Source organism: Molossus molossus, unplaced genomic scaffold, assembly GCF_014108415.1.
Source record: "Molossus molossus isolate mMolMol1 unplaced genomic scaffold, mMolMol1.p scaffold_m16_p_8, whole genome shotgun sequence".
In the NCBI taxonomy this organism is placed as follows: Eukaryota; Metazoa; Chordata; class Mammalia; order Chiroptera; family Molossidae; genus Molossus; species Molossus molossus.
The window spans coordinates 77257084-77275176 of NW_023425402.1; the positions used below are offsets into that span (position 1 = coordinate 77257084).

The following is an 18093-nucleotide window of genomic DNA, read 5'->3' on the forward strand; positions in this document are numbered from 1 at the left end:
ATTTGGACGCGTGCTGAATTTTGAGAACTACTGGCTATAAAATGTAACATAGTGGAAACACACCAGCTACATAACCTGAGGGGTCCAGCGCAAAATGCAGCATCACTTGTTCAAAAATTAAGAATTTCAAGATGGCGATGGTAGAGCATTAAACAAGGAAGGGGCCCCATTAAACACACGCCAATGCCCAAAGAGGAGATTCTACTTGTATCTAATCACACCTTTAAAAAAAAAAAAATGAAAATAATACAATGCCATGAAAGTAGGGCACATTTCCCCCTCAGACACCACCAATCTTACCACCTGAGTTGTCTCTCTTCACAGGTAGACCATGCTCATTAGCCTCCCCATTTTTGCCCACTGTTGTCTGCCTTCCTTTCAGATATGTGTGTTTGTATTTCAAGACCAACTTAAAGTCCTCATCCTCCATGAAATCTTCTCTTACACCTAACTCATTTAACTCTTTTCTTTCTAAACTTTTCAAGTACTTGTTTTATACTGTAAATTTAGCTTTTATTTTTAAATATTAATGATTGCTGATCATTGTGTTCATGTTGTTTCTTGAGTTAGAATATAAGCATCTTAAGCATCGAGATGGTGCTATCATCATACAATAGAAAGAGCATAGGTTATTGAGGACTGGGTATAAATACCCTGTCTTATTTACTAATTGTGATGAGACACATTAATTCATATTGAGCCTCAGAATCTCCATTGGAAAAATGGGATAGTAAGACTTATTTGATTTGGTGTTTATGAGTACTACATGAGATAATATATGTAAAGTATATATGTATATATATTCATCAAATATTAGTTTCTTTATCAGATGTATCCCACTATACATCTGAATTGCTTCAGCAGACAAACCAGTGCTGAACAGAAAAGTCAGTATTCAATAAGTATTTGCTCATTGGAAATTGAATGCATTTTTTAACGTGTTATTTTACATGTAACAGAAAGTAAGCCAATCCTATATTGAATTTTGTATTGTTACTAGCTCTTTCTTAAAACAATTTTTTTATTGATTTTAGAGAGAGAGGAAGTGAGCAGGAGAGAGATAGAAACATCACTGAGAGAGAACATCGATTGGTCGCCTCCTGCATGTCCCCCACTGGGGATTGGGCCCACAACCTGGGTATGTACCCTGAACAGGGATGGAACTGGCGACCTCTCGGTGCATGGGTCCACACTCAACCACTGAGCCACACTGGTCGGACTTATTAGCTCTTTTTTTTTTAATTTTCAAAGCATTTTCACACCTACTGTGTTATTAATAATACTTTACATTGGTGAAAATAGATATTCTTATTCCCAATGAGGAAGAATGGCACCGACAGATTAAAGGATTACTCTAAATTATAAGGTACCAGTACAATTTAATATCCACTGAAGTGTCCTTGATGCTGGGTCTAAACTGAGACATGCAGACTTCTTGTCCAATGTTTTTTTTCCCTCCACTATAACCAAACTATCTTCAGCAAATAAGACTATACCTGTAATGAACGTGTAGGAACAATTATTTTAGTTTGTTAAAAGAGTGTATGACTATTTTTATATTGAGCATATAGTGGGCATTCAATGTCTGTTAAATTAAAAACAGCACGTGCAAAGAGCCTTTTTCAGACCCTGGTTCACAGTAAGTAGGTACATGCTTAGCTACTTAGTGAAATATTTAAATTCCTCTTTTTGATAAACGTATTTTACAGGGTCTATTTTCTCCTAATTAGAACTTCAGGACAATATTTATTATTTTTAAGATTGTTTCAATTTAGGGCCTAACAGATTGTACTTGAAAGCTGCTCCCCTCTCCCATCTGAATTATACTCTTTCCTGCTAACTGGCGCAAACCATACATGCCTGCCAGACTTATGACTCAGGCTTGTGAGGACTTTTCGTAGCTTCTCAGCCACGGCCCAGGAACCCAAAACTGTTCCCACGTGAACCGGCTAAACACGGTCCCTAAGCCAAAGGTCCGCTACAGTGAAGGCTCTGGTATAAAAGGCGAATGAGAAGGCAGCGCCCCCTTCTGCTCTTATTCTCCTCCTCGCCCGTAGTGTCCAATCGCTTTTCTCTGTCGTGTGGTCGGCGCCCGGGATTGGCCGAGAACGAGACGGGCGCGGGACCAGTGCGTAGGGGAGGAGCGCAGAGACTTGTCCATCACGTGCGGCCTGGGGGCCTCCCCTCCTCGCTGCGCGCCTGGCGAGGCTGGGGGGCGGGGCTCGGGAGCTGCTGCGCCTGCGTTGTGGGCGTTCTCGGGGAGCAGCTGCCGTCGCCGCCAACGCCACTGTTGCGTTCGGGTGTAGAATCTGGAATCCCTGCGCCTCGTTAACAATGAAGCAGAGTTCGAACGTGCCAGCTTTCCTCAGCAAGCTGTGGACGCTTGTGGAGGAAGCCCACACCAACGAGTTTATCACTTGGAGCCAGGTACGGGCCAGGGTACGGCGGCCTCCGAACCCCCCTGACTAACCGCCTCTTCTCTCGCGCTCTCCCGCGGGGTTGTCCCTCGCGGCCTGTGGCTCGACGCCCTGTGCGAGGCCCGTGGGGTGGCGAGGCGGCGCGGGCCTCGGCGTTCGGCCTCGCGGGGGCCCCCTAGTATTACTGTTCGCTGGGGGAGTTGCGGGGAGCTGCGGGGTCCTGGTCGGCGCCGCGCGCCCAGGCCGCGGTGGGGGAGGGGCGGCCCGCGCGGGGCGCCGCGGCCTGGGAGGCCTCGTAACGGTTCCGCGGGGTCGGCGTTCGGAACCGGCGGGGCAGAGCGGGAGCGGCGGGTGAGCCGCGGGGGAGGGGGCCACGTTACTGCGCACTCATCCTCGGTCCTCCCGCCGGGCTCGCGGGTGGAGAGCCGGCAGCGGGCCGGGCCCCCACGCCAGGTTTACCCGAGAAATCGGCCTCACCGACCTGGTCCCCACTAAACCACGCACGCCGCGCCTTCCCTCTTTATGAGGACAGCAGGCGGGAGCAGGCTGATGTTCCAGAGCGGGTTACTGCTTGTTACTGGGTTTTAAAGTATTATGTAGAAAATAGCACATTACCATGTGGAGGCTCCGAGCCATTTGTGTAAACGGATATTTATGATTATTTTAACAGTTCAGTAACTTAGTGAGGAGCTGAAATGAATCACTAAATTTCGCTAACAGTTGCTTCAGAGAGCAGATGAAATGCCTTGATTGTTGGTTTGATCCCAACTCTGCCACTAAGCAGGGATGACCTTAGTCAAGCTCCTTACCTTGTCTGGCCTGTGCGTCAACGTTGGTGCAATGAATGGGTGGCCTCGGTGAGCCGAGATCCTTGCCACCTACCAGACAAAGATTTTAAGCAGAATCGTTTTTATCTGAACTGTGTGTTGCGTTAGAATTCACTCTCGGGCTGTTGGAATCGTTTTTGTGAAGAGGGGTGGATTTCCCCTTTTGTAGATGGTCATCTCTTTGGGATCTGTTCTTGTTTCGTGCTCTGGACAAGCAGTGAAAACTACCTGCACAGTACCTGGCACCTGTTAACTGATGAGTGAAGGGGGTCTCCCCTCGTTCGTTCGTTCTTTTCTGTGCCTTTCCATAGCTCTGTTTTATTACGTACTTTTGTGTAACAGGGAGCACTGTGTTGAGTACTTGAAGTTTTGACTACTGTAACACCATAGTCTGCCTTACATTACTGTTACTTGTTCATTTTCTTATTTTCCTTCTAGGACTTAATTTTCTTGAAGGTTGGTATCATCAGCTGGGTGGTATTAAGCATTTGATGAATTCTGTACCGTTGTACAAAGAAAGGTGAAAATAGGGAAGCCAGCTGCCTGCATATACTTAAAAATAAACAGATGTCTCATGCTTTCATCAGTCAGAAGGATTAAAAGTTGACAAGGATGGATCAGCACAGCCTGCTGTTACTCAGCCTTGTATTCATGTTGGAGATTGGACTGAGGCCCCCCCCCCCCCCCAAGCTGACCTTATTCCTTTTGGCTTGCATGGGCCTTCTTGTTTTTATTGCCTAAAAATGACACATAAATATATTGATAATTGGTTTTAATTAAAGAGCATTATGTTGGTGGCAGGTCTAATAAATTCTCAGCCAAAATATTTTAATAACATTCTTGTTTTATGAACAGTATCAAATGTGGAGAGTTTCATACTAATCCATAAATGCATCATTTTATGAATTCTAAGGTAAATAAACAACTTAAAATGATTCTTGTTTATCCCATTATTAAGGCAAAGTTTAAACACATTTTCTAATACATAATGGGATGATTAAAATATAAATTCAGTGAGGGCAGGGATAATATTTATACCAAGGTCACAGTAGGTACTTAATAAATGTTTGATGAATCAATGAAATTTTTGAAATATATGAGAGTAGTAAGAATAATAAAGATAGAATAATGCTTGAAAAGAATCTTAGAAATCATCTAGTTTAGCCTTATCATTGTGTGGATGAGGATTTGAGTCTTAGGTTAGATTAGTTATTCATAATTACAAAGCTAGCCATTATTTGAGGTGGGAATCTAACACGGTTTTCTGACCTTCTAGATCAGTGTTCCTGCAATACCACTACACTTAATACCAGTTGGCACAATATTTAGTTACCAAAGTGTTACCTCTTTACAAGTCAGTGGACAGTTCTTGATTAATATTGTCTAGGGCTAAAGCTTAGTGGTTTAGGGAAGTTATCTCTGCCACAGATTTTTCCAAAAGCAGTGACAATGAGAGGTAAAACTTGCAACAAACAATGATGTTAGGTGGGAAAACAAAAATAAGTTACTCTAGTCTTTTTGAAGTTGCTATTTTTTGAAAAAAAGTTACTATTTTTGAAAGTTCTTTCTGGTTTCCCTCAAACTTGTTTTGCAGAACTTTTGTTGAGGTAATTTAGCATTTATACTGTTTCAGTGAAAATCATATTAAGACCTTATAGAAGCAGCTGATGTTTGGGAAGGTAGCCCCACCCCCCCCACCTCCCAAGGGAAAATAATTTACTCCTCTAGCTTGAGTGTAAGCAAGGGGAGAAAATTCCTACCAACTATAGTTTGAAAAGCTTGGCTTAATATTCCTAAAAATATAAAACTTTAGTTTCCTTTGAAACTTGTAATATGACAAAAATTAAAAATAAAATATCTCCATTCTCAATTATAGAAATGTATTCTTAGCAATCAAAATTATACTAAGTGTATTATTGATTCAAATAATAGAAATATATTTATATCCAGAGTGTAAAACATATTGTACATGTTTTATTTTTCCCATAATCTCTTCATGGAAGTTTCTTTTTACTCTTTTTGTTCTTTCAGTTCCTGTGACTTCAAAACTTTGTGTAGCTATTTTGGCTCTGGTACATAGTCTATTACTGAATCAAGGGCAGATAGTAATATTGGACAACCTAAAGCTGTTTCAATTGTAAAAGAGTCCTAAACAGAGGACACAGGTTTAACTTGGAAGCAACTGAGGAAACTTGATACTCAGAGATGAGGTTGTGGGAGTTGAATGGAAGTTCTTGCCATTGATAGTGAGAAACAGCCTTTACCACTGCTGCTATTTGATACTCGTGTATGTTGAAGTGAAGCAGTATAAAAAAAGGGAAAAAAAAAAAAAAGGAAAATCATTGTTTTGCCAGTGTTATTACCTTTGTCTCTGTTCTTCAGATTGCTTGAGAAGACCACGAAGTGATTTCTACTGAAGACCTTGTATCTACCATTTGTGTCCTTTGGTATTCTGTATTTCCATATTCCCTCTCAAATCAGCAGAGACAAATCTGAAAATATGATGGAAAGAGTGCAAAAACAGACTTTGTCTAACTTTCTTGGATAAGTTTGTTCTGTAAACTCTTAAACCTCTGTGTTTCGGGATCGTTTTGAACTTCTCAGCAGTCATTGAGTTATTACAGTATTCCCACCTGAAAACATGAAAGGCCATAAGTGTGGCAGAAATCCATCTCAGATGGGCCTACAGAAAAGTTGATTCATTAATAAGTGTTTTTAGTTTGTATGCACATGAGAGAATGAGCTCAAGATTCAAAAGGAATGGTTGTTGAACATTAAGAAGTTGTGGACTGGTTGTTAAAAGAAATTCAAATTTTATTCTAAAAAAACATTTTAAAGTAATGGGGCTGAAGTATTAGATATTAGTAAGAGTTTTTAGATGTTTTTAACCAAGAGGACCGATTTGAGCAGTAACAACTGTTACTACTCTTCAGAAGCTTGTCAACATTTATGGGTAAGGCATAAATAGAAACAACCCATTTCTCCCACCGAATTCACCCTTGTAAAGTGTCTAGGGCGAGTTCTGGGTTGTATTGCTTGAGCCTCACAGATCTAAATAGCGGTAAGGTGGAATGTTTGCACTCAGAGAGGTTATTTACTAATTTTAGAGTGGAGACTGAAGGAATACCATAAGTGGAGACACAGAATGATATGTGTGAACGAGGTTTGTGTTTGAGAGAGCAGAAATAACCAAGAGCCATTCATCTCTTCATTTGATATAATCCAAGAGTTGAAATTCTGAAAATAAAATTTGCTCTACTATGACCACAAATTCATTTATTCAGTCACTCACAAATATTTTTTGTGACTCTGTTGTGGTCAGAGAGTATGTTAGTACTAGAAATTCATTCAGTATTGAATATAGTGTCTGGCTTCATAGAGCTTTACATTCTAGTGAAGGATACTGATAATTTAAAAGTATGCAAACACAAAAATATAATAGTAAATAAAGCAAATTAAAAAGAGAGTGTATCAATTTAGGGTTCAAATAGACAGAAGTCAGTTTTTTGAACAAGAAAAGTTTAATAGAATTGCTAAGGTGTTGGAGTAAAGAAAACTCTAAAATATAGGAATAGCAGTTATAAGAAGCAGCCATCACTGCTAGGGCTAACATAGAGTGCCAAAGAATCCTCTCCTCAAGTTTAAGATACTGTCCTTGTTGGAGAGAGAATGACTGTGTCTCACTGAATGGTAAAGAAGTTACTGGTGCCACATTGGTGGAACTTATGGAAAATTCATCCTTCAGAATTTGCTGGGAAATATAACCTTTAGGGTAGAGGTTGACAATGGCCCTGAGGCTGCCATCTGTTTTGCAAATAAAGTTTAATTGGAACATAGCCATGCTTAGTTTATTACATATTGTCTGTATAGTTGCTTTCTTGATACAAGAGCAGAGTTATGAGCCTGTGATCTATAAGTTTAAAATATTTACTGTCTAGCTCTTTAAGAAAATGCTTATCAGCCCTTGGTCTAGAGTAGCCTAGAAAGCTGTTCATGGGGAAAAGTCTTGTTAGAGATACTTGAATTTGAAACCCAGGGAGAGGGAGTGTCCTGGGAAGCTGCTAGCCTTGTGGTGCTACTGACCTTCATACACTGCAAGAGCTAGGTGCTAGAGAACCTGCCTTCCCTGAAGGAACTTGTTAAGGACACACTGGAATCAGGAAGGAGAATCTTTTCCTTTTTTAATATCTCTCTAGTATCTTCCATTGACAAAGCTTAATACCATGCCAACGAGAAAAGGAAAGATATTTATGGGAACCAGCTCCATGTTTGCAGAGCAGACAAGGAAGAATTAATTTGGAGCAATAATTTGTTAACTAGCATGTAAAGTGACAGAGTTGTGGGTATTTTAGGTAATGAAGAAAGCTTCTCTGAACAGTTGACTTATGAGACAAGATCTGAATGATTAGAAAGGGTGGACCAAAGGGGAATAGCATTGAACATGGCATTTTCATGTGATTAGAAGAGGCCCATGTAATTAGACTGTTTTTCGAGAACGTGAGGTCAGAAAGATAGGCAGGAGCAGATGGTATAGGGCCTTACAACTTGGTGAGGAGATTGGAAATGAGGGAACTATTTAGAAGATTATCACAGTTTTCCACTATGGTGTTGAATATTATAGTGTGGCTGAGACTAGGGTAGTAACAGTGAAAGCAGTCAATAGTCGGATTTGATACCTACTTTGAAGGCAAAGCTGCATAACTTACTGATAAATTGGCTGGAGTTGGAGGAGGGACAGAGAAGAATTAGATTTGGCTTGAGCAGCAGGATAAATGATGGCACCATTTGGTAAGGTGTGAGAAGATTTGGAGAAATGCACGTGGGGCCATATTAACTTTGACCATATTAACTTGGAGATTACAGATGGATTACTAGTAATATTTGAAAATTATTTTATTTTGCTTACGTTTTCATTGACTACACTTACTCATATAGCCACACCTAATTTTTTTATTTTAGTCTTCATCCTAGGATATATTTTTTATTGCTTTTTAGAGAGAGAGAGAGAGAAACATCGATCAGTTATCTCCTTTATGCACCCTGACTGGGGATCAAACATGAACCTAGGTATGTGCCCTGATCGAGAGTTGAACGTGCATCTTTTGGTGTATGGGACAATATTCCAACCAACTGAGCCACCCAGCCAGGGCTGGCCATACCTAATTTTAAAAGAGATGGGAAAGTGCAGTGTTAGGAATGAGAATGAATATTTCTGAATAGCCTGAATGACTTCACTCCAAGACATCCATGTGGTAATGTTGAATAGGATGTTTGGATATAAGACTGGCATTCAGGGTATAGTTTGGAGCTTGTGAGTGGTAAAGCCATGGGACTGGATGAAATCATCCAAGGAGACAAATGAAGATAGAAGGAACTGAAAGATAGGGTATTCCAACATTGAGAGGGTATGAAGAGAAGGAAGAATCCAGCAGAAGAGACTGAAAAGGAACAATGAGAGAAGATAAACAGGGACTAAGGTCTTAAAAGTTAGTGGAAGAAAATGGTTCAAGAAAAGATGATCACTGTCATATGCTGTTATGAATATTCTTGTACACCTTTCCTGGAATACATGAGCAAAAATTTTTCTAAGGTATACACACCTACATTGAAGGGTAGAATAGCTGGAAAATAGGGTATGAAATGTTCAATCTCAAGATAGTTCAAATTGTTTTCCAAAGTGATCAAACCAGTTTATACTCTTAGCCATATATGAGATTTTTCATTAACACACATCTTTAAAATTTGATTTGATCATTTTTACCAATCTAATGGATGTCAAGTGTTATCTCAACAAAGTCTTAATTTATAATTCCCTGATTACTTTTAATTTTAAACATCTTTTCGTATTTATGGACCATTTATGTTTCCTATTCCATGAATAATTTGATCATTTTTCTATTGGATGGTTTATCTTTTATTTTCTGTAGGGATTCCTTGTATATTCTGTATATTCATTATTTGGATATATGTGCTGCCTATATCTTCTCTCAGTTTTGTGGCTTATATTTTGACATTTTTTTTGATGAGCAGAAGTTCATAATTTAGTGTAATTCAATATTTTGTGTGTGTGTGATTTATGCTTTTTTTCCCCTTCAGAATGTTTTCCCTTACCTTCTGTTTTGGAAGAGAAAACATTCTGTTCTGTAAGTTTTAAAGGTTTACATTTAATATCTCGATCATCTGGAATTGATCTTTGTGTCATATGAGGGTCCAGTTCATTATTTTTAATATTTATTGAATAGTTTCAAGAATTCTTTCTTCAGAAATACGCATTGCTACTTCTGTCTTATAGCAAAATTATATATTGTGGTTTTGTTTCTAGGTTCTCTGTTCTGTTCCATCAGACATTCACATGTCACATGCCCTTATCACATGTCTTAATTATCATAGCTTTATAAAAAATCTTGCGTTTGGGAGGGCAACTTATTCTTCAGAAGTGCCCTAACTATTATTGGTCTTTGAGCTTCCATATATGTTTTTTCAAGTTCTATTAAAATACTATTGGGGTTTTTATTGGAATTGCATTTAACCTATAAATCAGATTAGATACATAGATGCCTTTACATTGCTGACTATTCCCATGAAAAAGGCATATTTCTATTCATTTTATTAATATAGTTTTGTAATTTTGGGCAATTATGTTTTACACATCTTTGTTAGATTTCTTCCTAGGTATTTTGTAAGTGGTATCCTTTGGTTAAAAATATTTTTCTAACTTATTGTGACTTAGAAATACAAGTACCATTTGTATATTGATAATATACCAGTGAGCTAATCATTGTACTGACTTGGGTTCTTTTAAGTGTACTTCAATAACATCTATAAATGACAATTTTGTTCATTCTTTTAGAAACTTATACCTTCGATTTGTTTTCTTTTGCAGTGGCTAAGACCTCAGTAAGAGTGTCAGATAGAAGCAGTCAGTGATCATGGGATCCCTTTTCCTTATGTTTAAAAGGGAACATTTTTAATATTTATCTGTTAAGTGCTAACTGAGAGTTTTAATTTTGTCCAACTATATTGGGTAACTTAAAGGGGAGTGAGGCATGCTAGGATGGAGGATACAGGATAAACTTGACTTTGGAGGATAGGAAGAAATAGGTTTGCAATAGACAATAGGGTGAGAACATAGTGAGTTAAAGAGCATTGTGCAAAAATGTTGACAATAGGAAATCCAAGTGTGAAATTTCAGATATTCAGGGGCAGAGGTGTAGATGTGATAATCATCACACACAATAAAATTAGTAATTAGATATACTGGTGTGCATGAGATTGCCTAAGGAAAGAGTGTATTAGGTGCTATGATCAAGGATAGAAACCAAAAATACACTACTTCTTGGTAGTGGAAGGCAGTTGAAGGGAAATCTAAGAAATAGGAGAGCCAATAGTGTATAGTTTCAAAGCCAAGAGTAACATTTAAAGGGGATTATCAATAATGCCAAATGAAATGACACAAAGAGGTGTAGGATGATCAGGAATGAAAAGGGCATTGAATTTGGCATTTGACATTTTAGAAAAAACAGGTTTAGTAGAGTGAGGGAGACAAACCAATTTTTAGTGAAAGTTAGTAATTGGTCCTGAATTGGAGAAAGAGAATTAAAATATCTGTTTGTTACATTTTGCAGTGAAGGAAAAGACAAATGGGTTGGGTAGATTGGGAGGGAATTAAAGTAGAGGGGAAATCCTTTGAAGATAGGAAAAAATGTATGCATTTGTAAGTTATTAGCTAATAATCAACACTACTTATCAAACTTTTTAAATTTTGTCAATCTAATAAGTGAAAATAATTTGTTTTGCTCTACATTCAGTTATGAATGAAACTAAGTGCTACACACACAATCATATTTTAATCCAATTTGCCAGTGGATGGACACTTAGGATGTTTCTCTATCTTGGCTACTGTGAATAGTGCTGGAACGAACATGGGAGTGCAGATATCTCTTTGAGATACTGATTCCATTTCCTTTAGGTATATACCCCGAAGGAGGGGGTTGCTGAATCATATTGTAGTTTTATTTATTTTTTGAGGAAGCTTCATACTGTTTTCTATAATGGCTATACCATTGTATATTCCCACCAACAGTGTACAAGGGTTCCCTTTCTTCCACATCCTTACCAGCCCATTAACCTTTAGGTTTTAATAATTAACCATCTTAACAAGTGTGAGGTGATACCTCATTTTGGTTTTGATTTGCATGTCCGTAATGTTTAGCACCTTTTCATATACCTGTTAGCTATTTGTATGTCTTTTTGGGAGAAATGTCTGTTTAGGTCCTTTGCCCATTTTTTAATTGTGTTGTTGTTGTTGGTTTGTTGTTGTTTGTTTTCTACTGTTGATGTGTATGCTCTACCTATATGTTTTGGGTCTTAATCCTTTATCAGATATATCATTGCAAATACCTTCTCTCATTTTGTTGGCTTATTTTATTTTCTTGATTCCTTTGCTATGCAGAAGCTTTTTAGTTTGATGTAGATGATATGTTAATTAGCTTGACCAGTAGTCATTTCACTGTGTGTATATATATATATATCAAATCATGTTGTATGACTTAACTATATACAACTTTAGTTTTAAAAAATAAAATAAATTTAAAAAATAGAGGAATCTGGAGATACAGGGAGCAGTCTCCATGAATAAATTTATTACTTTTTACCTGTATGGCTTCTAGGTTTATTATGTATGTCCTGCTTCCAAAAACTTGGTTGTAAAGAGTGAGGTAGCAGTGAATTAGCATTGAGCTTTTGTTTTTTCCTTCCAAATGGAAAGTTTACTAATGAATCCTTTTCCCTTTTGATTTTATCCTCTGATTTGAATGCTACCCATGCTTATTCTTTATTAAATTCTCAGATAGATTTGCTTATTCTGTCTTTTCTAGTCTATCCTTTCTTTAATACCAAACTTTTGTAAGTACTATGATTCTACCATCTGTGTAAGATAAGATGAACACCTCTCTCCCCATTATTTTTAGTATTTTCTTGCCTACTGTTAAATAATTATTTTTACAATGAACTTCAGTACTTAGTATTTCCTTGTGTTAGCAGCTCTTTACCCTGCCTCCAAGATTTTTTTCTTTTTTTGTGTGTGTGACTGAAAGATAATTTAATGTATTAGTTAAGGAAAATGGACAGTTTTACAACCGTGTGTTTGTCCATCAGTAGTTTAGTGTTTTCTGAAAGGTGTTGTATATTTTTAAATTTTATTTTTAGATACTTGACACTTTTCTGTTATTGGAATTTTTCATTCCATTTTAGTTTTAATTTTGTTGTGATAAAATATACATAACATGGGCCTGGTTGCTGTGGCTCAGTGGTTGAGTGTCGACCCATCACCAAGAGGTCACCGATTCGATTCCCAGTCAGGGCATATGCCCAGGTTGTGGGCTTGATCCCCAATGGGGGACATGCAGGAGGCGGCCAGTCGATGTTCTCTCTCATCAATGTTCTCTCTCATCGATGTCTCTCTCTCTCTCCCCCCTTCCTCTCTCTCTAAAATCATTAATATGTATATGTATGTGTGTTTATGTTATATATATATATGTGTGTGTGTGTGTGTATGTGTGTGTATATATATATTTATAACATAGTATTAGCCATCTTTTAAATCCTCACCCTAGGATATGTTTTTATTGCTTTTTAGAAAGAGAAAGAGGAAAGAAACAGTGATTGGTTGTCCCCTCTACATGCCCCATCCGGGGATCAAACCAGCAACCTAGCTATGTACCTTGACAGGGAATTGAACCTGCAAACTTTTGGTGTATGGTACAGTGCTCCAACCAAATGAACCACTTGTCCAGGGCAAACTACTTTTAAGTATATAGTTCACTGCCATTAAGTACATTCATATTGTTATGCAACCATCTCTACCATCCATGTCTAAAATGTTTTTCATCTTTCCAAACTGAAACTTCATACTCAGTAGACAATAACATCTAATTCCCTCCTTCCTCCTAGCTTAATGACTACTATATCTATGAATTCAGCTATTCTAAATACCTCATAAAAGTAGAATCATACAGGATTTGTCCTTTGTGACTAGTTTATTTCACTTAGCATAATGTCTTCAAGGTTCATCCATGTTGTAACCTATCTCAATTTTCTTCCTCTTTAAGGATAGATAATATTCTATTGTATGTATATACCATATTTTCTTTATCCACTTATCTGTCAGTAGACATTTGGGTTGCTTCCACCTTTCGGCTACTGTGATTAATACTACTGTGAACATGGGTGTACAAATATCCTTTCGAATCTCTGCTCTCAGTTCTTTTGAGTATATACATAGAAATGGAATATTATGGTAATTCTGTGTTCAGTTTTTTGAGGAATCACTATACTGTTTTCCACCGTGGCTGCACAATTTTACCTTTCCACCAGCAATGCACAGGGATTCTAATTTTTCTACATCCTCACCAACACATATTTTCTGTTTTGCTCCCCCTCCCCACGTGTGTGTTTTAGTAATGACCATTCTACAAAGTAGTATATTATGGTTTTGGTTTTCATTTCCCTAATGATTAATGATTTTAGGCATATTTTCATGTGTTTATTGGCATATGTATATCTTTGGGAAAATGTTTATTCAAGTTCTTTGCCCATTACTAATCAGGTTGTTTGTTTTTGCCATTATTGAGTTGTAGGAGTCCTTATATATTAGGGATATTAACCCCTTATAAGATATATAAGTTCCAAATATTATCTCTGATTTTGTGGGCTGCCTTTTCACTCTTCTGATAGTGTTCTTTACACAAATGTGTTTATGTCTGAGGTAACCCCATTTTTTAAATTTTTGCTTTTGTTGCCTGTACTTTTGGTGTTATCCAAAAGAATCATTGCCAAATCCAGTCATGAAGCTTCTCCTTAAGGTTTCTTCTAAAATTTTTATAAGTTTAGGTGTTTCATACATTTGAGCTAATTTTTGTATATAATGTAAGATAAGGGTTCAAACTTCATTCTTTTGCATGTTAGTATTCAGTTTTCCCAGCATCATTTGTTGAAAAGACTCCTTTCCTCATTAAATGGTCTTGGCACCCTTATCAAAAGTCCTTTGCCTATATATGTAAGAATTTATTTTTGGGCTCTCTATTCAGTTCTGTTGGTCTGTCTCTATGCTAGTACCATGCCGTTTTGATTGCTGTATTTTTCTAGTAAGTCTCAAATTATTTATTTATTTATTTATTTTTTGTATGGATGAATGCTGGTAACTTTAAATATTACTTAGTAACCCGGTATTTTACTAAATTATTTTAGTTTTCAACTGTACAAAGATATAATGATGTGTATTGCAAAATGATAATACTTCCCTCACATTTATCTTATTTTTGTTTAATTGTGTTGGCTTTAACACAATATTGCATAATTATGCTGTCTACATACTGTATTTTTCTAGTTTCTAATTTAATGGAAACTTTTCTAATATTTTATCATGGAGTATGATGCAGGTTTTGGTTTGAGATATACTCCTAAGCTTTTGAAGTTGACATAAAAGAGCTTAATTGCAGTTTGTCACTTAATTGAAGTTTGTTTCTTGTGCCATTAATGATATAAACTATTGGTCTGAGGTTATCATAAAAGGATTGCCCAATTTGGGAATTCATATATACCATCTAGTGTCAGAAGATGACACAGTTAACTAACTGACTTTTTTATTTTTTCAGAATGGTCAAAGTTTTCTGGTTTTGGATGAACAAAGATTTGCAAAAGAAATTCTTCCCAAATACTTCAAGCACAATAACATGGCAAGCTTTGTGAGGCAACTGAATATGTGTGAGTATGGACAGCAGTTTATCTGAAGTATTGTCATCAGCCACTGATTAAATCATTTTTTTCCCATTAGGATGATAAAGAGGAAAATATACTGCATAGAAGCACTATTAATTTTTTACTTTCCTCTACTTTAATCATCTAAATTTTGAATCTTTTTCAGATGGTTTCCGTAAAGTAGTGCATATTGACTCTGGAATTGTAAAGCAGGAACGAGATGGTCCTGTTGAATTTCAGCATCCTTACTTCAAACAAGGCCAAGATGACTTGTTGGAGAACATTAAAAGGAAGGTGAGCTGTTGTTAACATGATTTTAATTCAGGCATTACCATGTTATTCATTTGGTCAAGACTTATATTTCAATGTTGAAATTAAGAATGTATAGAATACATTGGTATTCTTTGTTCTTTGTTGGAATGACTTAGACTTAATAAAGTTTTAATTATTTCCCCCTATTTTTTTTCCTGGTGCTGAACTATACTGAGGGCTCAAATACCTTTAAAGGGAAGGAAAATGGTTATAGTCTGACTAATGGTGAGGAGTCATTCATATTGGGATAGCTTAAAAAAATGTAAGCTTCTGCTAGAATGTAAGCTCCCTGGAGGGTGTTTTATGTAGTTCACTGCTTAATTCGAATGCCCAGAATTAAGTTCCTTTCATATAATACACATTTAACAATACATTTTTGAATTAATTTTTTTTGCTGAAACAAGATATTTTTACTAAATCCACAAAACGGTTTTTGGAGGGGAGGGGGTAGTAGATCATGAAAGAAAATGGTCAAGCATGAAGCTATTACTACATAAATTTAATTAAATGTGGAATGTGATAATAAAAGGGCTTGGGGAAAATTACAAGGAGTTTGATAGAAGGAAATGGGGGGAAAAAAAGCCCTTAAGGTGTTCCTGCTTGTGGAAACTTACCACATTAAAAAAAAAAGACTGATTATTCCTTATCTTTGAGCTATGAAGTGTATTCTTTCCCTAGAATCCTGTCCCAGGCTTTTTGGAACTAGATCTCACTTCCTGAACAGGCTACAAAACCTCTTTAATAGGGAAGCTTTGAATTACAATCATGGCATTTAGTATTTGTTTGATGTCCTAAATTTGTTTTTTGAAAGGTTTCATCTTCAAAACCAGAAGAAAACAAAATTCGCCAGGAAGATTTAACAAAAATTATAAGTAGTGCTCAGAAGGTTCAAATAAAACAAGAGACTATTGAGTCCAGGCTTTCTGAGTTAAAAAGGTAAAGTATTATTTCCAAATATGATTCTAATATGTGGGTTGGTGTGTGTGTGTGTGTTGGAGTTGGAGGTTGGTGCATTAAGTACTTTTAGATCATGTTGTTGACACCAGGATCAAAGACCATTTTTCTGTAAGTATCGATTCCCTTTAATTTTCATTTGTAGCCATAGCTTTACCCCAATATTGTATTTTCATGTTGGTAGTCGAAGGAATATAAAAACTTGGGTGTTCAAAACAGTATGATGCACATGCCTTACTGATGAAAAAGTCGATCTTTAAATTAACTGTTAATAGGAAATACGATTCTACATAGGTTAACCTTTATATGGCCATACACGTAATAGGGCACACAAAGTACTACATGTGTTACCCATTCTTCCTTTTATGATGGTTTTTAAAGACTTTTCTATGTGATCTATCTCTTAGGGAAAAGTAGAACATAAAAATATCGGGGGGAAAAAGACACAAGAAACTTGCCCTACTTGATGCTTATTTTAGATACACTGGAGAAAGTATTATTCAAACCTTTTATCTATAGAAAGATGCTTTGATTTGTTTTACTACAGTTCTTGGCACCATTATTCTAAGTTGCCACAGTTGACAGTTTATGTAGCTGTGTACTTGTTTTTTTAGTAAGTAGCTGGGAGTTTGCTTATCCTAATATATGTCCAAGTCTCAAGAGTGGTTATTTTGTGTATTCTCTCTCTCATTTTAAGTATGGGACATTAGTTTAACTATTTTTAAGTATCTTTGTTAAAATAGTAACATTGGCGTTTTATTCCCTTTTAGACTAAGCCTTAATTATAAGTTTCCTCATTTTGCCTATTTTATTTAATCACTTATGGTGGTTTATTATATGTATCTTGTGTCTACTGAGTTGCCCTTTGGACCCTGTTCCTTGAATCTCAGGTTTAGTCCTTAAGGAATGGGATCTCAAATTCAATCTTTAAGTCTTAGAGGTAACTGTTCTACTGGTAGGCAGATGACAGTATCTTTAAATTTCTGAGTCAGTAAAAGTACGGTATTTTTTTGGTAAGTATTAAAGTCTCATTTTCAGTACTCTCTATCTGTAAATCCAATTCTTTTTGTAATAGTTTGGATAGAGGGAGGTGGGTTTTGTGGAAATTAACAAAATAATGAAAATTAACTAATAGGTAAATTATCTTTTATGTCTTTTTCAGCATTATCATTGCTGCTAACAAATAACAATGCAATTTAAATAAATGTTGAATGAAGGAAAAGAAACTTTTACTACTGGTCCAGTTATTGATTTATTATATATTTGAATATGCTTTTAAAAAACAAATATTTTTTTAGTGTTTTCATATTGTGTTTGAGACAAATCTTAAGATAGACAATTTTAGAGTCTGAAAGACTTTAGTTTGACTTTAACACTTAGCAAATTATATGTGTGATCGTGCATGAGTCTCTGTATTCTCATCTATAAAATAGAGATAATAATTCCCTTCCTGATGGATGAGAGAAGTGTAAATAACCAGCACATACAAAATGCTTAGCATGGTGCCTGGAGCATAGCAAGTGCTAGGTAAATGTCACTTCCCCTTAAGAATTGTTTTCTAAGCAAGAGTACTGAATTCACTTGGTAACCATAGTTGAAAGGTTAGCTTAAATAAGAAGTAATGGGCCAGATTGTCAGAGGAATAAATTGCCTACTATAGGATGTAGGCATGAGTCTTAAGTTTTTGTGTATATAGTGCCTTGAGTAGAAGCTACTACAGTTAGGAAGGAATGATTCTGGATTTGTGTCAAGATAGTTGCCATCTCTACAATTGAACCAAAGAGTATTTTAGTCTCATAAAAATATATAATAAAAACTAATTAAAT

General features: G+C 36.5%; 1 protein-coding gene across 2 annotated transcripts in view; it reads left to right on the top strand.

Annotated features, from left to right (window-relative positions):
- Positions 1 to 2157: 2157 nt before the first annotated feature.
- Positions 2158 to 18093, top strand: part of HSF2 (heat shock transcription factor 2) — a 33692-nt gene continuing 17756 nt past the window's right edge. Inside the window, exons 1-4 of one of the 2 annotated variants that reach the window (XM_036249012.1) lie at positions 2158 to 2427; positions 14899 to 15007; positions 15168 to 15295; positions 16125 to 16249. In XM_036249012.1, the coding sequence (XP_036104905.1) occupies positions 2335 to 2427; positions 14899 to 15007; positions 15168 to 15295; positions 16125 to 16249 (455 nt within the window). In that variant the 5' untranslated portion in view covers positions 2158 to 2334. The remainder of the gene's footprint in view (positions 2428 to 14898; positions 15008 to 15167; positions 15296 to 16124; positions 16250 to 18093) is intronic. The other variant, XM_036249011.1, reaches the window with a different exon arrangement.